General features: G+C 46.8%; 1 protein-coding gene across 2 annotated transcripts; it reads left to right on the top strand.

Annotated features, from left to right (window-relative positions):
• Nucleotides 1-107: 107 nt before the first annotated feature.
• On the top strand, nucleotides 108-15,575 carry VCP (valosin containing protein). 2 transcript variants are annotated; one of them, XM_047767834.1, is made up of 17 exons: nucleotides 108-418; nucleotides 4,303-4,414; nucleotides 4,600-4,772; nucleotides 5,865-6,007; nucleotides 6,562-6,692; nucleotides 7,169-7,300; nucleotides 9,113-9,215; nucleotides 9,842-9,975; nucleotides 10,055-10,190; nucleotides 10,544-10,656; nucleotides 11,337-11,501; nucleotides 11,595-11,717; nucleotides 11,978-12,190; nucleotides 12,393-12,701; nucleotides 12,975-13,130; nucleotides 14,615-14,769; nucleotides 14,914-15,575. In XM_047767834.1, the coding sequence occupies exons 1-17, from the start codon at nucleotides 402-404 to the stop codon at nucleotides 15,017-15,019; spliced, it is 2,421 nt and encodes an 806-aa protein (XP_047623790.1). In that variant the 5' UTR covers nucleotides 108-401; the 3' UTR covers nucleotides 15,020-15,575. The 2 variants fall into 2 exon arrangements, with proteins under 2 accessions (XP_047623790.1, XP_047623791.1); XM_047767835.1 differs by lacking the exons at nucleotides 108-418; nucleotides 4,303-4,414; nucleotides 6,562-6,692 and having other exon boundaries at nucleotides 4,633-4,772.
• The last annotated feature ends 1,854 nt before the right edge of the window (nucleotides 15,576-17,429 follow it).

The raw sequence follows: 17,429 nt of genomic DNA, 5'->3' as shown, positions 1-17,429 counted from the left end.
GCAAGCGAATTTCCTGATTGGCTCTGGTCCGCGGGTTGCTGGGGAGAGGAGGCACGGAGAGGCGGGCGGGAGTCCCCAGGGCAGGCGCTGATTGGCTGAGTTGTGAGCACCTCTCCTTCCGATGATTCGGCTCTTCTCGCCTCAGTCTTCGCAAAGCGTCTGCAGCCGTTGTTTGAGTTGTCGCTGCCGCTGCCCCCTCGCGGATCAGGCGCTAGCGTCCCCCGCCCGCCTACCGCCCCGGTGCCTCTGGGAGGAAGCGAAAGGGAGGCCGTCTGTGGGTTTGTCGTTGCCGCTCACCCTCCGCCCGGGAGAGCCGAGCACCGGCCGAGTCGGTCGCCTGCCACCCTTCGTAGCCGTTACCTGCGGGCCGCCACAGCCGTTGGCCGGGAGAAGCGCGCGCCATGGCCTCCGGAGCTGAGTGAGTGTGTGCGCGCCCCCCGTCCTCCCGCTGCGAGTGCGCGCACTGGGAGATCCGCTGCGTTGGGTAGGCCCGGCCGGGCCTGCTTGTGGGCGCGTCTAGGAGGTGGAGACAGGGAAGGAGGGAGAGGGAAGGAGAGGAAGGGGGCGAATGAGGAGCCGCGGACCCCGCTGGGCCCGGCCGCGCACCCGTGCGCCCCCTAGGCGGGGCTTGCTTTGGGCCTGGGTCGGGGCCTGGGCCGGATCGTGCTGTGTCATGCAGGCCCGGGGCGGCCTGATTGGCTCCTCTCGAACGGCCGTCCTGTCCTAGTGAGGTCTGAGGGTCCATGCTGCCGGCACGGAGCCCCGGGGCCTTGGGGTGTCCACCTGCGATCCAGTCTGCCACCCGTTGTAGGCCTTTGGTCCCCGGAGAGTGCAGGCCACTTGGGCCTGACGCCCTAACTGGGCCCGGTGGGCGTGGACTTTGAGCCACGTGAAGGCCTTAGGAGCCGGGAGACCGAGACCGAGGAGGAGGCCGGAGCAGTGCAAGGCCGGGCGAGCTCAGGGGAGCTCCCGACGGCTCTTTTGGATCCGGGTGGGTCTGGCCCGTGGTTGGCATCCTCTACGACCTGAGTAGTGGGAGGCTGTTACCGAGAGGGCGGGCCCTGCCTTTCCCATCTGGCCTTCTTCATACTTTATTATTCCTGTTTTATTCATATGGGAAGCTATAGTCAGTTTTCAATAATGTTAGGAAGTGGGGTTCATTAGGTTCTTGCTAAAATTCGAATCTCAGTTCGTATTTTGTGGGCCTTTCTAGATTTCAGCCTTTTGTGGTGTGAAGGTTAGAGTTGCCCTAACTTCTCAAACACACACAGCCTTTTATCTATGTGGAGAAATCCTGAGCTCTCTATTCCTCAGGAAAGCATCAGATAAAACCTGGCTACCTCTGCCCATTTTAGAATCAAGAGCTTTAGATACTGGGGGAGTTGGGGGTGGGGGAGGAGAACACTGCCATCCTATGGAAACTCTTCTATGCAAAGCACCTTCCAGACTTGAGAGTTCAGTTTTTTGAGGTGTTCCTTTTTTTCAAGTTTCTGAACCGAGGTGAACTATTTATTACTGGGGCGCCTATTGAAAAGGGCTACTTATTAATACTTAAAGTACCCTCTTTAGTTTCCAGTACTAAAAGTCGAAAATTCTTAGAACCTGGCATCATAGACAGTTTATCTCTAGGTCATCTTGATGACTCTTAACTGAACTCTGTCCATGCCCCCTGTGGCCCACTGGGGTCCTGGAAGAGGGCCTTGACTCATGCAGGAAACCAGAGGAAGGTCCCCAAAGAGCCTCCAGGACTGTTGTCAGCCCATGATCAAGCTGACTTCCCTTGTTTAGAGGTTACCTCTTTCGATCTCAGGGGACAGATGTAGAATTAAAGGTCTTTACTTTAAGGGCAGAACATATCAGTCATCTCCAGTGCTGGGCTCAAGAGTGGTAGGCAGATTGGAGGTTTTCCTAGAATACAGCTTTGGGGTTAGAATACAAACTCTGATGACCAGAGGCAACTGGTATTTTATTTCTCTAACCCTAATCCTATACATCCAACTGGAAGATGGACAGCCCTTAGAGGGTATTTTGATGCATGGAGGAGAGGGAGAATGGATGGATTTAAATTGCCCTCCACTCTCACATTGACCATGTTTGCTCTCCAGGGTGTTTGTTGATAAGCATTGGAAGAGTATGCCTACTCTGCAGCATTGTGCCTAACACTTTTGCGTTGGGGAGGCAAGTTTAAGCTGAGGAAATGCCACTCTTGGAAACTAGTTTAAAGCAAATGAGTAAAGGGGCAACCTGTGTGAGAAGGTCAGCAGAAAGGTTACAATTTTTTTTTAGGTGAATGGGATTTGTATTTCTTTTGAGTGTATCAAGACCAAAAGATGTAAATGCCTCATAATTTCTTACCTGGTATTTTAAAGCATAGGCATCTTTTTTTTTCTTGCAATATTTCCAATAGAAATACTGTTTTTTCTTGTTTTGTTGACTGAAAATCCCCAGATCCTAGAACAGTGCCTGACATATACATATACTTGTTAATTTTTTGAGTGGAATGGTCTCTTTTTTACTTATTATTTCTTTACATCATCCATTGGCTCGCCTCCTTTTGGTTAATGCGCAAGTTTTCCTGAGCCCTACTAAGAGAAGGTAGCTCTTCAAAAGGAGAGCCCACTGTGACTAGTTATGAAGGTTGGAGATGAGGCGAGTGAGAAATAGGTGTCAGGAGAGTGATCTTAGCTTCTAGGAAATGATAAAAACCATTTAGACAGATTTTATTTATTTATTTTGGCTGTGCTTTTGGCACGTGGACAGGCCAGGGTTCAAACCTGTGCCACAGCAGTGACCCAGACCACTGCAGTGACAACACCAGATCCTTAACCCTCTGTGCTATAAGGGAACTCCTGTTGAGACAATGTAAACTGAGTTCAGACTTAGGCAACCTTCGTTTGGGTGAGAGGATTTTGATTTGCCTCATGTCTCACATTTCTTGGTTTTGACTTTTTTTTTGTCTTTTTTTTTTAGGGCCACGCCCTTGGCATATGAAAGTTCCCAGGCTAGGGGTCAAATGGGAGCTGTAGCCGCTGGCCTGTGCCACAGCCACAGCACCACCAGATCCAAGCCACATCTTCGGCCTACACCACAGCTCACGGCAATGCCGGATCCTTAACCCACTGAACAAGGTGAGGGATCAAACCTGTGTCCTCATGGATGCTAGTCAGTTTCATCTCCTCTGAGCCATGACAGGAACTTCTGGTTTTGACTTTTTGAACCAGCTCCATGGAGTTGTGTCTTTTCAAAGATTACCGTGAAACTCCCTTTAAGCTTGAGTTTTGTTCTGGTGAAGATTCCAGATCCGTTAGTGTCAAGTATTTATTTTTTTTTCAAATATGATGGTCTTTGTGCTTTGCATTCCTGTGGTACATAGAAGGCTCCTGACATTCAGCAGGTTTATCTGGTAAGGAGAGTAGCACTAATAATTTTGCTTTATTGTTCCCGGGCTTGTTTTGTGGGTCTTGGAGCCTATGGGAGGTTGCCTTGCTCACTTTGTTCTATAAGAAAGTTAGCAAAGAAAGAGCTTATGCTGTGTTCTGCAGTGCTAATCATAGTGACCGTTGATACCATATGCATTTTGTTGAGCATTTTGTGTTCATTACGCTCTGAGATAGGTACTACTATAGTCCCCATTTTATAGATGAGGACGTCAGCCTCCAAAGAGGTTAAATAAGTTGCCCAAAATCACAGTTAAGCTCTGGCAGGGTTGGGATTCAGACTCAACAAGTCAGACTACAGGGAGGCTTCTCTTTTTAATCACTATTCTATGCTGTCTAAGACTATTTTTATTTCTCTAATTATTGCTCAGCCTTCACTTTTTTTTCCCCCTCTTTTGGCTGCCCACAGCATTTGGAATTCTTGGGCCAGAGATCAGATCTCATCTGCGTTTGCCACCTATGCTGCAGCTGCAGCAATGCCAGATCCTTAACATGCTATGCCAGAGATCAAACCTGTGTCCTAGTGCTCCAGAGATTCCACTGATCCCATTGTACCACAGTGGGAACTCTTCAGCCTCCACTTTTACTCTTGTCATCTTAGTTTCCTGACCCTGGGACAAGATCACCTGGGGCCACACAGCTAGGATACCAGAAGTGCTCAGAATACCAAGAGTTGCCGGATGAGGAATTGTAACATAGACTTGATATTGTTCTTGACCTTGGCTGAATTTCTTTTCATCTGAGTTCTTGGTATAGGCATAGCTTCATCTATCCACTATTTCTTTCCTAAGTGTGAGTTATAGAGACTGGTGGGGTCCTCGGAGCTGGAGTAAGTTTTGGAACTGACTTCATTTTCTCTTTCTAGTTCCAAAGGTGATGATTTATCAACAGCCATTCTTAAACAGAAGAATCGTCCCAATCGGTTAATTGTTGATGAAGCCATCAATGAGGACAACAGTGTGGTATCTTTGTCCCAGGTAAGTTGGGTCCGCAGTGCAATTTTTACTTATTGCACTTAACCTGAGGGCTTTTCCCAGGTTTCTTTTCTCATTTTTCTTGCAGTGACCACAGATAGAGTGGGGTTTACTGGGAATCCCAACCTCCAGGGCTGCTGCTTACCCCCTGGCCCAGTGACCCAAAGGCCTTAACCTTCTTTCCTCAGCCCAAGATGGATGAGCTGCAGTTGTTCCGAGGTGACACAGTGTTGCTGAAAGGAAAGAAGAGGCGGGAAGCTGTGTGCATTGTGCTTTCTGATGACACATGTTCTGATGAGAAGATTCGAATGAATAGAGTTGTTCGGAATAACCTTCGCGTACACCTAGGGGATGTCATCAGGTGTGTGTGGGGTTCTTGACCCCTCAGGGATGGGAGCCCAGAGACAGCCTGCTTTATAGGCAGTACCCCCACAAGGCCTTGGCAGCTACAGATATTGGGACCTTGCGAGCTATGGGACGACATAATGTGTTTAGGTTGTCTTAGGTTTTGATTCTGCCTCTGAGACTTCAAAATCTGCCTCTGCATGACCCTTGGGATAAGTTGGCATTTCTATGACTTTCTTGGTACTTTTGTTTTTTCCTGTCAGAAGTATAATTCATCATACCTTAGACCTTGGTTTAGGATGCCATCCGGAACCAGTAACCTTACTACTGTGTTGCATTAATAGCTTGTGTTGGGGCTGGAATGAGATGGGGATATGGGCATGGAAGGTAGACTCCTAGTAGATCTGTTTAAGGATCCAAGTTAACCTAGGAGAGAGGCATAGTTTGAACCAGACCTAGGATAGCTCCAGTTTGAGTGATTTTAGACTTAACATTAAGACAAGAAGCTTCCCCATCCTGGATTCATCTCTAGCCACTGCTACCCAAACTTCTGTCATCTGACTAGGAACATCTCTGGCTTCTGATTCTTTTTCATGGATTCTAGGTTTCATGTAGCTTTCTTCCTGGAGGTGCTTAGTCACTTTCTCAAGGTGCTCTGACCACCTGATGAGATTATTTTTTCGCTTCTATTTCTCTGACCCTGACACTTTTCAGTCTGAGGTTTCCCTTTTGGGAAATACTGGGTCACCGATATTAACCAGAATGGGTTATCCTTGGATATCGCTCACTGAAGACCCTTCCTCTTATGTCTTTGTGGGGGTTCCAGATGTGTAGGTCTTCCTTTTGGCTCATAATTGCGAGTGAGCAGCCCCAGCAGCTTCTTCTAGCACCTCCCCCACCCCCACAACCCCACATGGCATATGACCTGTTCTGCTTGGCTGTTCCTTTGCCCTCACTTCCACCCTACCCTCTTACTGCTCTTCACCTAAAGCCATCCCTGCCTTTTCTCTTTCGCTCGTCATCAGCTCTCTGTGCCAGGCCCTTTCGGACACCCAGTGCTTGGGGCTGCAGTGTGGTTGGTAACGTGGAGTCTGCTTGTCATCCTCAGCATCCAGCCATGCCCTGATGTGAAGTACGGCAAACGTATCCATGTACTACCCATTGATGACACAGTGGAAGGCATCACTGGCAATCTCTTTGAGGTATACCTTAAGCCATACTTCCTGGAAGCTTATCGACCCATCCGGAAAGGTGAGACATAATTCTAGGGACTATTTGTAGGATACCCAGGAGTAAACCTTGGGACACCTTTGTCTCATTCTCATGTATGTGTGCATACACACACATTCTGTACACATGTGCTCACGTGTGCTGTCTCCTTCCCCCTCTTCCTCCCCACTCCCTGCTTTTCCCATTTCTACTCCTCACTCCAGTACACCATCTTCTCTTTATTCGAAGGAAGAGGTGGGCCATTCTGACTATGTCACAGTCTAGAGTGTATTTATGATTTAGCACAGTTCTACCATTGGTGGTGTTTGTGAAAGTTTGGGTTATCTATACCCTAGAAGTCAAAAACCTGATGGGCTTCTTTCTGATACATTAGGTTGTTTACTGTCTTGAATGGCAGAGGGCCTCTTATAGTTGAGCTTTCTCTTTTTGCTTGATGCTTAATATGATGGGGATGGGAAGGAGAAAGGGCGATATTTAGTGAACTTGGCATTCTAAACACTAGGTTCTGATGAGGGATTCTCACTTGGTCTGGTAATAGACACCTCTAACTGCTCTTGTGCTGACTGCTCTCACAGGAGATATTTTCCTTGTCCGGGGTGGGATGCGTGCAGTAGAGTTCAAAGTAGTGGAGACGGATCCCAGTCCTTACTGCATTGTTGCACCAGACACAGTGATCCACTGTGAAGGAGAGCCTATCAAACGAGAGGTAAGTTCTCTCCCTGGTCCTGGTACCATGCTTTGTGATTACTCAATGGATCAGTCATGTAGTAATTCCAAAGAATTCCCAGGCTTATAGCCAGGCTTTTTCCCCGAGGTGGGAAACCTAGCGTTCATTTCTGGACCTAAGTGATTTTTGAAAATATCTGATAACCAATAATTGTTAAAATGTAGATTGAACCTAAAAGGTCTAAGTGGTTGAAAAACTTATTGAAGAACTGATGCTAATATGGCTCCTAGACGCCTGCCTGTTTCCCACAGTTTCTAGCATCAACTCTTGGGGGAACCCATCCCAGTTAAGACTAAGGACAGTGTGATAGGGAAAAGCTGTGCTAGAAATCTTTTCCTTAGGATTTTTAGAGTTGTTCTTTAAGGCATGAACCCTTTGAGAAGAATTTTCTTAACACCAGGTTGCTGATAGTAGGATTCCTACCTTCTCTTTTTCTTTGTCTCCTCCATATTCAGGATGAAGAAGAGTCCTTGAACGAAGTGGGCTATGATGACATTGGTGGCTGCAGGAAACAGCTTGCCCAGATAAAGGAGATGGTGGAGCTGCCCTTGAGACATCCTGCCCTCTTTAAGGCAATTGGTGTGAAGGTGAGCTTGCTGGGCTCTGTGGATTATAGTCTAGAGTGGCAATTCATGGTTACTTGGTAACTAATTCTGGGACCTATCTTCATACATGTGTTTCGTCATTGCCTTGGATTAGGAAGTATTGTGCTTTTAAGTTTATAGAGGGCTTTAAATTCATTAAAGCCACTACTGATCTAGGACAGAATGGGCCATTTAAGACCTCTGTTGCATTTTTTTTTCTTCTTCTTTCTTTTTTTTTATTGACTGCACCCGTGACATAAGGAAGTTCCTGGGCCTGGGATTGATTCCTGAACTGCAGCTGTGGCAGTGACGGATCCTTTAACTCATCGTGCTGGGCCGGTGTCTCCACAGCAACCTGAGCTGCTGCAGATACTGGTTTTTTTGTTGTTGTTGTTTGTTTGTTTGTCTTTTTAGGGCTGTACCTGCAGCATATGGAAGTTCCCAGGCTGGGGTTGAATCGGAACTGCAGCTGCTGGCCTATACCACAGCCACAGCAACACCAGATACCAGCTGTGTCTGTGACCTACACCATATCTCAAGGAAGCTGCAGATTCTTAACCCACTGTGCCACAATGGGAACACTTTTTTTTTCCTTAATTACCTCTTCAAATTGTAGAAGTAGTTTTTCCCTAATGGACCCTATAAATAACATATCATGGTTTGCCAACCTGTCTGGAATACTACCCAATAGAAGTGGAAGTTAAGGAAATTTGCAGAGTATGAAGAGTCCCGAGTCCAATATATTTGAGAACTACTGCTCTTAAATGTAACATCCCTTGGAGTTCTCTTATGGCTCAGTGTGTTAAGGATTTACTGTTGTTACTGCTGTGGCCTGGGTTGGATCCCTGGCCCGGGAACTTCACATGCAGAGGGTGGGGCCAAAAAAAAAAAAGAGAGAGAAAGTAGCATCCCATTTGTTCTGTATCATAGGACACACTGAAAATAAAAATATTGCCTCTTGCTCTAGTATACACTGTATAATTAATCTTATACATGTGGGGAGGGGCACTTTTCCACATACTTCTGGTGGATGAGGCCACCGAATAGACAGCCAGTAAGAGGAAAACTTGTGTTGGAGTTCCCTTGGTGGCGCAGTGATTAACGAATCTGACTAGGAACCCTGAGGTTGTGGGTTCGATCCCTGGCCTTACTCAGTGAGTTAAGGATCCTGCATTAGCATGAGCTGTGGTGTGGGCAGCAGACGCGGCTCGGATCCCGTGTTGCTGTGGCTCTGGCGTAGGCCGGCAGCTACAGCTCTGATTAGACCCCTAGCCTGGGAACCTCCATACGCTGTGGGTGCAGCCCTAGAAAAGACAAAAAACAAAAACAAAAGGAAAACTTGTGGTTGTCGGTAGAAGAAACACATTCCAACATGATAATAAATCCTGGATGGTTGTGATTACTGGAGTTAGTGAGCCTCTGGCAACACTCTTAAATGGCCAAGCTAGTCCTTGGCTCTTGTCTATCTAAAGTCAAGTCTTTGGCCCAGTGGCCTCTCGCTTTTCCTTAGTCTCAGGATCTTCAGACTCAGTCACTGAGAGTTTCTTAGTGGTTTCTTTGCTCTTTGTTTCCTGTGTAGTCATGAAGGTTGTCAGCCTTCTAGCAGTGTTTTCTCTGCTGGTAAGAGGAGTGAGTATGGTCTGAACTAAACTATCTTCCTAGCAGCTACTGCTTGAGGGGTCATTCTTACTGATGTCAGAGTTGAATTCTGATTTTCACTCTCTCTAGATAGAGTCCTTGTCAAGCCATTTTAAGGTGGCTGTGATTGGGAGGAGGTGGGTTCTGAACCTAATCATACCCTCTACTGGTCCTTAGCCTCCTCGGGGAATCCTGCTCTATGGACCTCCCGGGACTGGGAAGACCCTGATTGCTCGAGCTGTGGCAAATGAGACTGGAGCCTTCTTCTTCTTGATCAATGGTAGGAAACTTGTGTTTGCCTGGACTTAACTCTGAGCTGGATATGACCCAGTCTCATGAGCTGGGGAACTCATGGACATAATCATTTGTGTACATGTCCTTGTGTATACTTTGGCATCTTTATTCTGCTGGGATGTACTGCAGATAGCAGCAAGGGGAGGGTATTCTTCTACTCTGGTGCTCCCTGACCTATCTCCCCCTTGTGAACTGTCATAGAGAGACCAAAGACATTTAAGGGGAGCATGTTAGAATGAGAACTCAAAAAAAATGTATGCTTATTTATTTGAGAGGGGCTGGAGAAGACTGGTGGAGAACAGCTGGCTCTTTGAAGATGGTATTTTGTTAATAGGGGTTTAACTGGTGTGCTGCTTCTCCTGCTCTGCCTAGAGGTTCCAGAGCATCTGCTGTCATCTTCATACAGTATACTAAACCCCTTGGTTTTTTTTTTTTTTATCTCGACTTGGTGGCTATTCGGCGATAATGGTAGGGACTGTGAAAAAGTAGGCAGAGGCCACTACATTCTCACACAGGACCATTTTCTGGGTTGGGCAAATCAGACACCTGATTTCTTTTGAGATTGAGGAAGGGTGTAGTTTTTGTCATTGCATTCATTGTTTATGCTTTCAGGTCCTGAGATCATGAGCAAGTTGGCTGGTGAGTCTGAGAGCAACCTTCGTAAAGCCTTTGAGGAGGCTGAGAAGAATGCTCCGGCTATCATTTTCATTGATGAGTTGGATGCCATCGCTCCCAAGAGAGAGAAAGTAGGAACTTCCCTGAGGGGGTTAGTAGGATGTTGAAAGCTCCTCGCTTCACTTCTGACCAGACATTCTGTCCTGACAGACCCATGGGGAGGTGGAGCGGCGTATTGTATCACAGTTATTGACTCTCATGGATGGCCTAAAGCAGAGAGCACATGTGATTGTCATGGCAGCAACCAACAGACCCAACAGCATTGACCCAGCCCTACGACGATTTGGTGAGGACCCAAAATTTCTTTTTTGCAGTCCTTACTCATGGGACGATGATGGCTTTACTGGTTTAAATCCTGTTACTCCCACATTTCTCTGTCATCTAAGTCACCTAATCCTGAGGATTTCTTAAAGCTCTATGCAGTGTTAGGGCCCAGGGGTCCTTTTGCTTATTTCATGTTGTGTCTAGGGTGACCAGCCATCCTAACTTGCCTGAGACCGAGGGATTTCCCCGGATATGGAGATTTCAGTGCTAACTCCAAGAAATTCCTGGGCAAACCAGGATGATTGGTCATCTTAGGCCTGCCCCTTCTTCTGGACCAGAAATGAGCCCTGTCTGTTTTTATGCATTGTCTTACAGGTCGCTTTGACAGGGAGGTAGATATTGGAATTCCTGATGCTACAGGACGCTTGGAAATTCTTCAGATCCATACCAAGAATATGAAGCTGGCAGATGATGTGGACCTTGAACAGGTGGAGTGGTGATGAGGGCTGGCCAGAAATTAGGATATCTGTTTCCAGGCAGTTGAAGGGGAACTGAGTTAGGGACATAAGCTTAAAATGTGAGGAAACTGATTTTGATTCCTGAGCAGGGGATGGGAAGTGTTATGAAATTGAATCCAGGAAATTAGAGTTGGCATGTTACTTGGTTGGATTAGAGTGAAGCAGAATTTTGGGAGTTCCTGTTGTGGCGCAGTGGTTAACAAATCCAACTAGGAACCATAAGGTTGCGGGTTCGGTCCCTGCCCTTGCTCAGTGGGTTAACGATCCGGCGTTGCCGTGAGCTGTGGTGTAGGTTGCAGACTCGGCTCGGATCCCGCGTTGCTGTGGCTCTGGCGTAGGCCAGCGGCTACAGCTCCGATTCGACCCCTAGCCTGGGAACCTCCATATGCTGCAGAAGCGGCCCAAAGAAATAGCAAAAAGACAAAAAACAAAAAAACAACAAAAAAAAGAATTTTGGGGGCAGCTTTATTTCCAGGCCCCAAGTCCATGTTTGAATACTTAAAACCCAGTTAGTGAAAGTACTGCTAGTATGTGTTCAGGAAATGGAGGGCCCAGAGATAGGAGTCAGGGAAAGGGGCCAGAATTCTTTTGTCTCCAAGCTTCCTAAGGCAGCTCAGAGACAGGATAGTAAGTAGATCTTCTCTTTGCAGGTAGCCAATGAAACTCATGGGCATGTTGGTGCTGACTTAGCAGCCCTGTGCTCAGAGGCTGCTCTGCAAGCCATCCGCAAAAAGATGGACCTCATTGACCTAGAAGACGAAACCATCGATGCTGAGGTCATGAACTCCCTGGCAGTTACCATGGATGACTTCCGAGTAAGGCACTGCTCTCATATCACAGGTATACACACACGTGCACTTTGATTTGTCCCCTTCAAGTCTCATCTCCAGTTTTTCTTCCATTTTTAGTGGGCCCTAAGCCAGAGCAACCCATCAGCACTTCGGGAAACTGTGGTAGAGGTGCCACAGGTGACCTGGGAGGACATTGGGGGCTTGGAGGATGTCAAACGTGAGCTTCAGGAGCTGGTCCAGGTAGGGTATTTAGTCCATGGTGAGTCTCTACCTCAGTCCATTGTAATTGAACTGGGTAGTATTGGGGTGTTGGCACATTCATTGCAGAAATTGCGAGCATAATTCAGAAACCTACTATCCTCAGGTTGGAGGCACTAAGGAGCCTGCTTTTAGGGAACCTGGATCTTACGCCATGGGGTGGTTTGGGAGGATCTTCTCTTTGGTTAGATTTCTTTCCAACTCTGAGGATATCCCTGAACCCACCTTTCTTTTCCTCCTAGTATCCTGTGGAGCACCCAGACAAATTCCTCAAGTTTGGCATGACACCCTCCAAGGGAGTGCTATTCTATGGACCTCCTGGCTGTGGGAAAACCTTGCTGGCCAAAGCCATCGCTAATGAGTGCCAGGCCAACTTCATCTCCATCAAAGGTCCTGAGCTGCTCACCATGTGGTTTGGGGAATCAGAGGCCAATGTTAGGGAAATCTTTGACAAGGTGAGCTACAAGTGGCTGGACTATCAATTCACTTGCCTGGGGACAAGTTAGGGATAGAGGCTGTTTCTTTGGGAGAATTGAATTTAAAACCTTCTGGTTCTGGCACCTCAGCTGGGGCAGTGCAGGTCACTTTATTTTCCGTTCCTTCTCAGGTCAAGAGACCCAATTGTGCTAATGCTTGAGTCCATCTTCCCTCACACAGGCCCGCCAAGCTGCCCCCTGTGTACTGTTCTTTGATGAGCTGGATTCGATTGCCAAGGCCCGTGGTGGCAACATTGGAGATGGTGGTGGGGCTGCCGACCGAGTCATCAACCAGATCTTGACAGAAATGGATGGCATGTCCACAAAAAAAAATGTGTTTATCATTGGCGCTACCAACCGACCTGACATCATTGATCCTGCCATCTTGCGACCTGGCCGCCTTGATCAGCTCATCTACATCCCACTTCCTGATGAGAAGTCCCGTGTCGCCATTCTCAAGGCCAACCTGCGCAAGTCTCCCGTTGCCAAGGCAGGTGCAAGATCTTGGGTCTTGGGGATTTCTGTGAATCCTCAGGCTAGTGTGAAGTTCTCTTTGGTTCCTGGACAAGATTCCTTTGGGGATTTCTGGGGTTATGGTTTAAAGGGAAGATAGAAGACTTGAGGGTATTAGGATAATCTAGAATTAAGGAGTAAAACGGTGGCAGAAGATGGGACACACTGAAATTGAGAGTGCTTGATTGAAAGATCAGTGTATCACTGGAGGAGAAGCTAAATGCTGAGGTAGCTCTGTCGCTTCTTTTAGGATGTGGATTTGGAGTTCCTGGCTAAGATGACTAATGGCTTCTCTGGAGCTGACTTGACAGAGATTTGCCAACGTGCTTGCAAGCTGGCCATCCGCGAATCAATCGAGAGTGAGATTAGGCGAGAACGGGAGAGGCAGACCAACCCATCGGCCATGGTGAGTCTGTATCCTTTCCCCAGATGTGCCAGTTATGGGGAGCCGGGGACAATCTCCACAGTGCCCTAGAGTTAAGAGTACAAGGTTTTGGAAAGATTATCTGACTGAGATGTTCGACAGAGTGTCATAGAATGTTTAGTTAACCCTTTCAATCAGGAGTTACAAAGGCTGAGAAGAAATAGGGAAACAAATAGAGCAAGGCTTAGAGCCTAGAATCTGTGGACCTATCCTGGTGGTCCATGGACCCTCCCTAAATTAAATGCAGATTTTCTTGTGTGTATACAAGCTTAGATGCCTTAAAAAAAAATTTCTTTTGTGTGTGTGTAAACTCCATACAGATAGGGTCTCTATCATCTTGCTGTTCCCCACTATATCATGGTACAGTGTTAAGAGGCTGAATTAATGAGCAAATAAATAAATGATCAGCTTTCTTTACCTTTTGGAAAGGGTCTGTGACATCTCTCCTCCCTCTCATAAAAGCTTATAAACTGATTCTAGGGAGCAGTCTCATAAGTCACAGCAGTTGAGTGGCTTCTCAATAGAAGAGACAGTGTTTAAGCTGGCCTGTGAAGAAAGAGTAGAATTTGAACAAAGGAAATAAGCCACCCAAATAACCTGCTGGAGAAGTAGAATTGCAAGAATTGGAGAAACTGGGTAGATTTGAAAAGTCAAATGTTGCTGGAAGTAAGGCCAGTAGATAAGGTATAATCCAGATGTGATAAGCAGTGAGAGCCATTGACCTTAGGTTTATGAGGTATAATTTACATATTGTAAAATTACCCTTTTTAGGTATACTATTTCCGTGCATTTTCGCAAATGTGTATAAGCTCTGTAACTACTACCACAGTTGAGATATACAAATTTCTTTTGTCCCCAAAAGTTCCCTTGTGCCTCTTTGAACTTTTGGGGACAAAAGAAATTTGTGTATCTTAGCTTCTTTTTCCCAGCCTAAGCCCTTGGCGACCACTGATAGGAATTCCGTCCCTACAGTTTTACCTTTAACAGAATGTGGAGTTCCAATCATGCACAGTGGAAATGAATCCAATTAGGAACCGTGAAGTTGTGGGTTTGATCCCTGACCTCGCTCAGTGGGTTAAGGATCCGGTGTTGCCATGAGCTGTGGTGTAGGTTGCAGACACGGCTCAGATCCGGTGTCGTTGTGGCTCTGGTGTAGGCTGGTGGCTACAGCTCCGATTAGACCCTAAGCCTGGGAACCTCCATATGCCGTGGGTGCGGCCCTAAAAAGGACAAAAAGACAAAAAAAACAAAACAAAACAAGCCAGAATGTGTTGACAGGTTTTTACCAGGGCAGTGACTCAGTTGTAGGAAGCTGGTCTGGCAACTTACTCAAGTTGGAATGGAGAGGCTCACTCCTCTAAGCCTTTGCCATAAGCTACTGCAGTAATGGGGATCATGAAGGCCAGGGAAGGCATCCAGGCCAAGCCTTAACTAGCCCTGGTGGTCTGTGTTTACCCATCCTACAGGAGGTAGAGGAGGATGATCCAGTGCCTGAGATCCGACGGGATCACTTTGAGGAAGCCATGCGTTTTGCCCGCCGTTCTGTTAGTGATAATGACATCCGGAAGTATGAGATGTTTGCTCAGACCCTTCAGCAGAGTCGAGGCTTTGGCAGCTTCAGGTAACTAGGTTTCAGTGGGCAGCGCTTAAGTTGTCTTGGGAAACTATGCAACTGAGGTTATATAAGAGCCCTAAGAAGGGGTAGCTATTAAAATCCTACACAGGCCCTGTCCTAATGCTCTTTTTTGTCTCTGCTCTTTTGTAGATTCCCTTCAGGAAACCAAGGTGGAGCTGGACCCAGTCAGGGCAGTGGCGGTGGCACAGGTGGCAGTGTGTACACGGAAGATAATGATGATGACCTGTATGGCTAAGTGGTGGTAGCCAGCATGCAGTGAGCTGGCCTGGCTGGACTTTGTTCCCTGAGGGTGGGGGCGCCCGCCCAGGAGGGACCACGGGTGCGCCCACGGCCTGTTCCATTCCTCAGTCTGAACAGTTCGGCTACAGTCAGACTCTGGACAGGGGGTTAACTGTTGGAAAAAAATTCAAAACAAAAGTGATAAAATAAAAGCAATTTTCATTTGGGAGGCGGAGAGTGAATTACCAACAGGGAATTGGGCCTTGGGCCTATGCCACTTCTGTTGTAGTTGGGGCAGTGCAGGGGACCTCTGTGGGTGCGAAGAAAGGCATTATTGCCACTCCCCACAGTAAAGCATCTGCACTTCACTCAATGCTGCCCAGGCCCTCCCTTCTTCCCCCTACCCAACTTGGGCAGGAGGGTGAAGGGCTCCAGTTGCTGGGTGTTTATATAGAGTAGGTTGATTTTTATTTTACATGCTTTTGAGTTAATGTTGGAAAACTAATCACAAGCAGTTTCTAAACCAAAAATGACATGCTGTAAAAGGACAATAAACGTTGGGTCAAAATGGAGCCTGAGTCCTGGCCCCTGTGCCTGCTTCTTTTCCTGGGAAGGGCCTTGGGCCTCATTGCCAAGGCACTCTTCCACATGTGAAATCCTGGGAGTAGGATTGCACCACCTTCCCCTCCTGATAACATTGGTATGCTGCTGCCTCGCCCAGTGTTTGCAGTATCATTGGAGAGGACTGCAGTGGAGGGAGAGCAGTCTTACAGAGTTCCAGTGTGGAGAATGTGGCATCCTCCACCTGTGTCTGGTTGGGTGGTGAGACTAGTCCTGGAGAGCCCCCATTTCCTGACTGAGGCTGGATTGGGGTGCCCTCCAAAAATCTTAGGTTGTAGAAAGGTAAAGTCTCTGTCTGGAGAGATGGATGTTCTCTTGATGCATCTAAAAGTTCCATATATTCATGTTCTGGTTAAGGATCACTTAACAATTATGTCCACCTTTATCTTATGTAATTTGTATTATAAAAACATAGCTTGTTTTCTAATATAAAATTCTAGTATTGGATGTGTTTCTTTCTAAACATCCTCCCCTGTTCCTAATTTTTCAGATGATTGCTTGCACAGTATTGTCCATGTTTAGAGTATCTTCATTCAGCTGGTACCAACGTAATCACTTAGTGCTTTTGGGATCTGTACCTTGGTAGCTTACTGAAAGAGGAATATGGTAGAGAGAAAGTAATCCACTGAGTTAAATTTATATTAGTCATTCTAGTACCTGTACCAGCCTCTGGTTGATCTATATAGGTAGGTAATCTACAAGGACTCAAGCTGATTAAATGGTATCTTGGAGTTCCCTCTGTGGCTCAGTGGGGTTATGAAACCAACTAATATCCATGAGGATGTAGGTTCGATCCCTGGCCTCGCTCAGTAGGTTACAGATCTGGTGTTGCTGTGAGCTGTGGTGTAGGTTGCAGACATGGATTGGATCTTGGGTGGCTGTGGCTGTGGTGTAGGCTGGCAGCTGTAGCTCTGATTAGACCCCTAGCCTGGGAACTGCCATATTCCACGTGTGCGGCCCTAAAAACAAACCAAAAAAACCCCCAAAAACCTGGGGCATCTTGAACTCATGCTAAGAAATAGATATTTTTGCTCTTTTGTGACTTGCATTAAACCTTTCTCCACCAGATCCTGTCTTTCGTTCTCCTTTGCTTTTCCAAAGGAGGTAAACTTTAAGTATCCTGATGGCTTGTCTCTTGGTCTTCTAACTGAACATTGTCACTCTGTCTCATTCCCATGGCAGGCATCCTCACCTCGCTGAGACCAAAGACAAGGTCTTTTGGGGAAGACATTTGGTACCTCTGCATCAAGCCATGGGAATAGAATAGAAGGCAAGATCCCACAAAATACGTAGATACTGGTTGACATGTGATAGAAATTTGTGTAGAAATGATTGCTTTGAACCCACTTGTAGCACAAAGTGTGTCTGTAGGGAAGCATCTATAGATGTTTTAGAAAAAAATAAGAGCAGACTTGTGAGAAACCTGGTTTTGCTTCTGGCACTTGTGCTTTTAGCAGTGTAGCATCAAACAAGGTGCTTAGCTTTTCCGGGGTCTCAAGATTCTTAGTCTGATAAAATGATTGACAGTGTTTTGTGAACTGCAGAAAGAAAGCAGTTGTCACCTTGCACCAGCAGAAGCCTGCATACTTAAACCAAAAGGCAAATTGTAAGGCAGTTCATGCCCCCTCCTCGCCCAGGGTTCCCAGAGATTGGAATGTGATCTTACTATAGCCAGTCTCTTCTTCCCATAGGATAACTGCTGTGATTAGAAGATGGGTGTCTAATCAAGATAGATCATAGAAGACCAACAGGTTACCACAGAGGCAAAAACAAAGATGGAACTATAATTCTAACATCTTGAGATA

This window comes from Phacochoerus africanus, chromosome 2 (genome assembly GCF_016906955.1).
Source record: "Phacochoerus africanus isolate WHEZ1 chromosome 2, ROS_Pafr_v1, whole genome shotgun sequence".
Classification (NCBI taxonomy): Eukaryota; Metazoa; Chordata; class Mammalia; order Artiodactyla; family Suidae; genus Phacochoerus; species Phacochoerus africanus.
The sequence above is the reverse complement of the archived record's forward strand: the minus strand, read 5'-3'. Positions and strand labels throughout refer to the sequence as shown.

Excerpts from the sequence above, each read along its gene's own strand:
- VCP (XM_047767834.1), top strand. Across the intron at positions 4,415-4,599 it reads GTGTGGTATCTTTGTCCCAG|CCCAAGATGGATGAGCTGCA; the intron begins GTAAGTTGGGTC and ends TTCTTTCCTCAG. Across the intron at positions 14,770-14,913 it reads CGAGGCTTTGGCAGCTTCAG|ATTCCCTTCAGGAAACCAAG; the intron begins GTAACTAGGTTT and ends GCTCTTTTGTAG.